The sequence below is a fragment of the Ascaphus truei genome, chromosome 2, assembly GCF_040206685.1.
Source record: "Ascaphus truei isolate aAscTru1 chromosome 2, aAscTru1.hap1, whole genome shotgun sequence".
NCBI lineage: Eukaryota > Metazoa > Chordata > Amphibia > Anura > Ascaphidae > Ascaphus > Ascaphus truei.
In genome coordinates, this window is record NC_134484.1 from 371464934 (window position 1) to 371472388 (window position 7455).

General features: G+C 37.9%; 1 protein-coding gene across 1 annotated transcript; it reads right to left on the reverse strand.

Moving 5' to 3' along the window:
- Positions 1-3669: 3669 nt before the first annotated feature.
- On the reverse strand, positions 3670-6938 carry LOC142488252 (uncharacterized). Its single transcript, XM_075588625.1, has 3 exons — positions 6662-6938; positions 5186-5263; positions 3670-4820 (listed from the first exon to the last, which is right to left on the reverse strand). The coding sequence occupies exons 1-3, from the start codon at positions 6936-6938 to the stop codon at positions 3784-3786; spliced, it is 1392 nt and encodes a 463-aa protein (XP_075444740.1). The 3' UTR covers positions 3670-3783.
- Positions 6939-7455: the final 517 nt, after the last annotated feature.

Sequence of the window (7455 nt, forward strand, 5' to 3'; positions counted from 1 at the left end):
TAACAATAAATGGCTAGTTGGTTGTAAGTGTCCTTTACATTGGGAGAAGGAGTGGCTCAGTGAGTAAAGACACACACTGGCACTGAGAGTTTGAAGCAGGGGAGTCTGGTTCAATTCCCGGTGTCGGCTCTTTGTGACCTTGGGCAAGTCACTTTATCTCCCTGTGCCTCAGGCGGCAAAAAATAAATTGTAAGTTCCACGGGCCAGGGACCTCAGCCTGAAAAATGTGTCTGTAAAGCGCTGTGTACAACTAGCAGCGCTATACATGAACATGCTCATATTATAATTATTATTATTATTATTATTATTATTGTTACATAGTTTCGACAGTCATACGTTCCATTACACAATAGAATTCACAAATGTGTTAGCAGAGTGGGAATGGTTGTTATATATAAAACACACCATGCCATAAAATGATAGTAGTCATTAAAGAACACTCAATAAAAATTCATGAGGCACTATTTTGCAACATCATTATGTTAATTAAGTGCTTATGCAATATAGGCATAAGGGTATCACATTTTTAATTGTTTGTTAATAAGCGCTGCAAGCAATATAAAATTAGTTCCATATGTAGTATAGTAGTCTGTGGCTCCTCCTCTCAATCATCTCATATAAAGGTAGACTCTTCTGAAATCATACATTGATCCGATTGTATCTTCCCCGACATCTCTGAAATACAGCAAACACATGATGGTCAAATATGGCACCTTACTATATATGTATCCGTGACAACGCGTTACACAGCTCTATATGATTGTGTACATACACACGTCACTCACTTATATGTTAGAAGTACAAGTGTACATCAGTATGTAATGTTTCTTTAAATTTGTAGCAGGCATAACTATGTATATGATGTGAACGTTGCCTGTATACTGAAAAATGTGCGCGCACATCTTAGTGTGCGCACGCACTTCACGCTTGGCTGCACTAACTGTTAGCGCATGCGCAAAACAAAGCGTACGTTGTGCGTTCAATACATCTTGAAAATACCATTAAACATAAAATCTTTATTTCAAATACAATGAATACGAAACTACATTCGTTCTAAACGAGTACATCTGTATTCTTTTTAAACAGACGTGTTTGGACAGAAAGGACGGCCGATAACACAATGCGCAAATGCAATACGTGTGACGTCATGTTAAACCAGCGTGAAACGCACGCTAACTCTCCTCCCACTCAATTAACATTCTGCTAACGCCCACTTTACGGCTAGAAACACTGAGCCGCACACATGACACACTGCAGTTACCGTTACTATAACAAAACATGACAGCCAATAGGCTTTGAGGCGCGCACGTCGCTTGGGGGCGGGACTTACATCCGTAATCCTTTTTAAGGACGCCTTGGGCCATGACAAGGGTCCCACGTCATACGTGGTGGACCCGCTTTTAAATGTTGCATGATAACAAAACAGGTATGTGTTAGAGTTATGTTAAAATGTTGCTACTATGGTTAAAGGGATAGGAAAGTACGTATATTTATTCCGTCAGCAATGTGTACTACTCTTTCAGGTTATACTATATTGTATTCGGCAACAATTTCTTTGTGATCGCTACATGTTATGCAGTCTGCAATGTTACGCTGTATCCACGCATTGAAAGGGAAAATGGTGGTTAAAAAAAAAAAAAAAAAAAAAACATTTAAACGCACAGTCAACGCATAACGGTTGTTATATTTACCATTCTTCTAGAATTAACTGTTCGTCTGGCTGCAACTGGTCGCTCCAGAAATGCAAGGCATTTTCATCCACGCTTGACCCACCCGCTGAATCCAGTATGACACACATCTCCTCCATGAAGCGCTCATAGGAATCGCCACTGCTTTCTTCAAACAATTGGTCGGGAGGTAGGTTCATTTCTTCTGGTTCCCATTCCAATGCATTTTCAGCTGAAAGGCTTGGTACATAATCATAGTACTTTTGTTGTTGTACAATGTGGGTTTCAGGAATGGAGGGTGCAGATATTGCAGCAGGTATCGATTCACACGGAACAGTAGTAGCGGATCCATTGCTATTGGCATTAGGAATAAATATGCCTTTCACAACAATATATGTGCCCTCTTTCAGGGTAAAATGCTTTTCCTTTGCAATCTTCCAGAAACCATAGGTGTGTTCTAGCTTATCCTGCACACGTTCAAAAAAGTCATTAGTTGATAAAGTGAATCTTATTGAGGAATTAAAATTCCGCGCATGCCTACGGTCTTGGTAATAAGGATATTTTGCTCGAATCAAATCATAGATTTGGCGTGTGCTTGCTTTGTGTCCGCGACTGTTTAAAATAGCTTCTGAAACCATGTACTTATACCCTAAAAGGGGATTCATATTGTTAACGAATTCATCAGCCATGTCAGAGTAGCACAAAAGATGTGTGCAGTTCTGTCTTCTTTGCTCATCAAAATGATTCTGCTCAATGGCTAACAAATTCCTGTGTTTCGTTTTCAAGGTCAACAAAAGTAACTAATTTTACTCCTTATTTCAAACGCCAATTGGATGTGTCCTTTTAATTGGGTTAAGTTTTGTGGTTAGTGATAGGCGAATGTGGGAAAAACATGTATCATTATTTTATCTCGTTTGTGAAAACATTGCTACACTTATTTCAGTAACATTGAGTTTTCTAGAAAAATAACAAAGAGCACTGTGTGAAAATAGTGCTTAGACAGCCATATCAGTAAATACACACACCTGCAAAATGAAATGTTTTTTTCCCACATACATTTCTGTGTGTATTTGAAAGTCTGGTTAACTACCTGTCTGCATGAGTTTAAATACGTGTGTATCTATATATATATAAATATATCTCTCTCATAAAAATATATATATATATAGTGTATATTGTACTATATGTATAGTGTGTGTGTGTGTGTGTGTATATATGTATATGTATATGTATATATATATATATATATATATATATATATATATATATATATATATATATAATGTATCTTTTTTTTTTTTTTTTTTATATTGCAGGAGTACACACAACATATTGATGGCAGTAAGTAGGCCTTGTATGAAACCTATTTAAATGGTGATAAACATGAGTGAATTAAGTAATAAACATTTGTTTACACCCAATAATGTTAGAGGCTCACACTTAGTATAGTTGTCAAACATTAGGCCTGTATTATTAAAATAGTGTGTTTTCACAAGGAAGCATGAAGTTTATGTTTTTTGTAAATACATCTATACCAGTTTAGATAGTACTATATATACACACACACACACACACACACACACACACACACACAGTGTGTGTCTGTGTGTGTGTGTGCATATATCAATACATACTACATATATTTTAGTATAAATTCAGAGATGTTCTTGAAACAAGAACACATAAATGATTAAAGGACAACATTACAATGGCCACCAAAGGTAAGTAATATTTAACACAAAATCCTGCTGTACACATACAAGAAAGATGTTTGCAGTTAAATAGGTGCTTTTATAATTGCATGAAAATAATATGCACATGCAATGATTACATCAATTAACACACCCAAATGCAATGTTTTGCTGCAAAGTCAATGGCAGCTTCTCTAAACTTAGCAACTGGCTCCTTGTGGACCATTACTGAACAGACGATTAATACATCAATATTTATAACACTATTCATTAATTAGGAGTGTTAACATTTCCAATACTTCACGTGTACAAGAACATACTTGAAAGTTTGGAAACAACACAGTCTTCAGCATACATACAATAGTAATTAGATAATCTGAAGTCAACAAAACAAGGCCAAAGACATATTTTGTGAATTTTAAAATTTATTTTTTTTGTTCTTTTTGCGAGCGAGTAACAGGCCTGCTTGTTGTCTCTTGAATTTTCCTTTTTCTTTTGCCACCAACTTTAGGTACAACAGAGCCACTTTGACTGGCCTCTGGCACTTCACGGGCAGGGCTTGTGGCCAGTGACTCACCTACAGGGCTTTTGGGCAGTGACTCACCTACAGGGCTTTTGGGTAGTGACTGTTCACCTACAGGGCTTGTGGCCAGTGACTCACCTACAGGGCTTGTGGCCAGTGACTCACCTACAGGGCTTTTGGGCAGCGATTCACCTACAGGGCTTTTGGGCAGTGGCTCACCTACAGGGCTTTTGGGCAGTGGCTCACCTACAGGGCTTTTGGGTAGTGACTGTTCACGGACAGGGCTTGTGCCCACTGACACATGTGAGCAAGTTGGTAGACACTGCACAAGTGATGGTTGGTCTGTTTCATGTGTGTCTTGTTTTGTTTTTGTCGCCTCCTTTGTAGGTGTCTGCTGCTGAATTTGTACAGATGGCAGCGGTAGGATGTGATCAGGAACCTGCACAGCAATGTCTGCTACTTGACCGGTAACATTTGGGCCTGGTGAATGAATATCAGATGAATGTGGTGAAAACTGACCTGCATGAACAGATCCTGGCTGTGAGGTGTTGAATTGTGGTACATTAGTCATTCTCCAGTAATTAGCTTGTGTTTGCTGAACAACTAATGCTTCGAATGAGGTGTTGATTTTTTGCAACTGTTTAGGCACTTCAATGAAGACTCTGTGGAGATGTGCCAATTGTGAAACTGTTTCTTCCTGCAGTGCAATCATCCTTTCCAGCACTGTCATCAGGTCAGAATGGCGACGATTTTCTGCTTCCACAATTTTTCCCTCAGAAGCTACAATTGCATCATATGTGGTATTTGCTGGACGTTTTGGCGGTAAAACAGTTTCAATTGGAACCTCTTCATGGTCACTTGCTTGTATTTGTGTGTCTATGGCGGCGGCGGCGGCATCATCATCATCATCATCATCATCAAAATCCTCTTCATCATGTTCTACAAATAAATGTACACATTATTAAATGGCATGTTAATCTCTGCTGTGTTACTATGTAATTGTACTGTGTCATAAGTAACAAGTAACATGTTTCCATACGTTTTATAACCTCACATTAAAAACTACCTTGACTTAAGAATAATGTTTGGACTCAGTATGAAATATGAGTGAATGAAAACTTGCTGTAAACTCACAACTCCTACATGATAGTTAACATCACTAACACAATACAAGTTGCCTTACACTTCATTTTCACTGACACTAAGTAATCCTATTTAAAGAAGATGTGCAAAACAAATAATGAACATGACAACATAACATATAGAAGAGCACATATTATATGGCCACCAACTGATACACTCACCTTCTAGGTGTGTTGAGCTGGCTGACCCAGGTGAAGACACTTGTTCAGTCTCAGGTGACACATGTCCTTCAGGGGCAACTATATATAACAATAACATAAGTTTTACATTTACATGTGTAAATATTGAACAAACAGTTATTGTATGTTCTGTATTTATGAGTACCTAACAGCATCATTTCCTTAACCCAAAATGTGTGTGTGAAAGTGAACATAAATAGTTGTAATAACAATGTACTTGCCTGTGTACTTAGAACTTTTGAGTTCCCTAACATAAAACATACTATGTTCCTGCAGTAATGCGTGAGGATAAATAGATAAAATTTGTACATAAAAATCATATGTTGTGTAGTGATATCAGTATCATAATGTACATAACTATCATGAGCTGACCATTCACAATGGTTATCATGAAGGTGGTCATATTGCAAAAAGTGTTGTTTTTGGTAGAGGATATGTGTGGTACATTAATATAAGATGTGGCACACCTGAATGTGGCTGTGACTCAACAAGACAACACATGCAGTGTGTGATAATGTGTCGTTGATAGTAGTAGTTCAACTATAAATATGAGTGAACTAATGTGTGAGGTACGCTTTGATAAGTAATGAGTTGTTGGGGCATTTAGTAGCTAAAGTGAAGCTTTCAAATGAGTGTGATTAACTTCAGTTGTGCTAGTCAGGTTGTAAGAACGGTATTCACTTCCCCAAAAAGCCTAATCAGCCACACCTTTCAATTACTTGAAACAGGTGAAAATGGTGTGAACTAAGTTGACCCTAAAATGAGGCTGTAATTAGTGTGTGTGCTGAACCCCACCCCCTCTGTTGAAGTGTATGCTGTGATGAGATATTAATTGCAGCTGCTTTAACACAATGGTAGATGAGCAAAATAGTCGTGTGCAGTTTTTAAGTTATGAAAACAATGACATAAAATATGATACGTGTGCCTCATTATGCTGTCTGTATATGACTTAAAGCAAAAATGGACCTTTTCATAAACAACTATAGATGTGTTAGTGCAAGTGATGTTTGTAGGCCGTTGCATGCAATATATTTGATGCATGCTTAAAATAGGCAGTAATGTCATGTTTGTCGGAGTAAAATAAATAAAATACACAATAATATTCTACATATTTCTGTTCTGTACCTGTAGCTAGTAATAATTTCTGATTAACATGTGTTACACATGTGTACTACCCTGTTGTTCCCCATCTTCGCCCACCATCAATTGCTTCCACTGCAGCAATGCATTTTGGGAATTCACATGTAAATGAGCACGCAATGGCACGTGCTATATTAGTTACTGCTTTTAGTAGGACTACAACATATATGTCTATTTTGAGATATATATATATACAGAATCAGACATATACATATATAGATGCAGGTATGCTTATATTGTGAAGACAGTATAAAAAGCAGTGTAACTATGCAAAATAACTGTAAGCAACGACACGCCTAGTACAGTAATATTTCTCACCTGGTGGAAATTGTGAGGGGTAAATTCCTATATCACGGTCACCAGGTAAGCCTTCCACGACGACGGGAAGTAATTTTGCCCGAAGCAGCTCCTCCAATGGACTTAATATGAGACGTTGTGGTGTGGGCCCACCTCCAGTGCCAGTAGCATGCACGCGTTGGTGTTGTATTTTCTTTTTCAATTTGGACCTAATATCATCAAATCTCTTGTGACAATTCCGCTTGTCCCTCACATGATTCCCACACGCATTGACACCAATGACTATTGTGTCCCACATTTCTTTTCTGCTTGCTGAACTTGTCCGCCCTTGAAAAACATATAAAATATATGAGGTAAATGATTAATAATAGAAGCACCAGTTTCCTACACTGCTAGCTGTTCCAAGAGATAGCAAACATGCTGTTTTATGTGTAATATGTGAAGCACATGAGCATTCACTACTAAACCTATACATGTAAGCAAGGTTGCATTCATATTGTATGCAGTTATGGCAAATTGACCGCCTGTGTTTAGTTGTCCTTGTAAGGCATGATAAAAAGCTGTGTTTCCAGACTAATTAACATAGAAAGATATTGTGAACCCATATTTGCATATGAACAAAACTCAGATGACCTAGGATCACATGTATTTGAATAATAAATGTAAAGGTACACTTACCTAGTAAATGTCCATATATACTGTCATAGTGCTCCAGAATGCCAGTGACAAGAGCTGTATTTTCCTGGTCATTGAAGCGAGGATTACGTGGCTTCTCCACACGTTTCTTCCGAGCAGGTTTAGGGTCAGAGCTTGGC

What these genes read in the sequence shown, in the direction of transcription:
- LOC142488252 (XM_075588625.1), bottom strand. Translation starts at nt 6,938, where the DNA reads ATGTGGGACACAATAGTCATTGGTGTCAATGCGTGTGGGAATCATGTG. An exon ending in CCCCTCACAATTTCCACCAG is followed by an intron (nt 5,264 to 6,661) that starts GTGAGAAATATT and finishes TGTTATATATAG; the next exon opens with TTGCCCCTGAAGGACATGTG. An exon ending in CAGCTCAACACACCTAGAAG is followed by an intron (nt 4,821 to 5,185) that starts GTGAGTGTATCA and finishes ATTTATTTGTAG; the next exon opens with AACATGATGAAGAGGATTTT.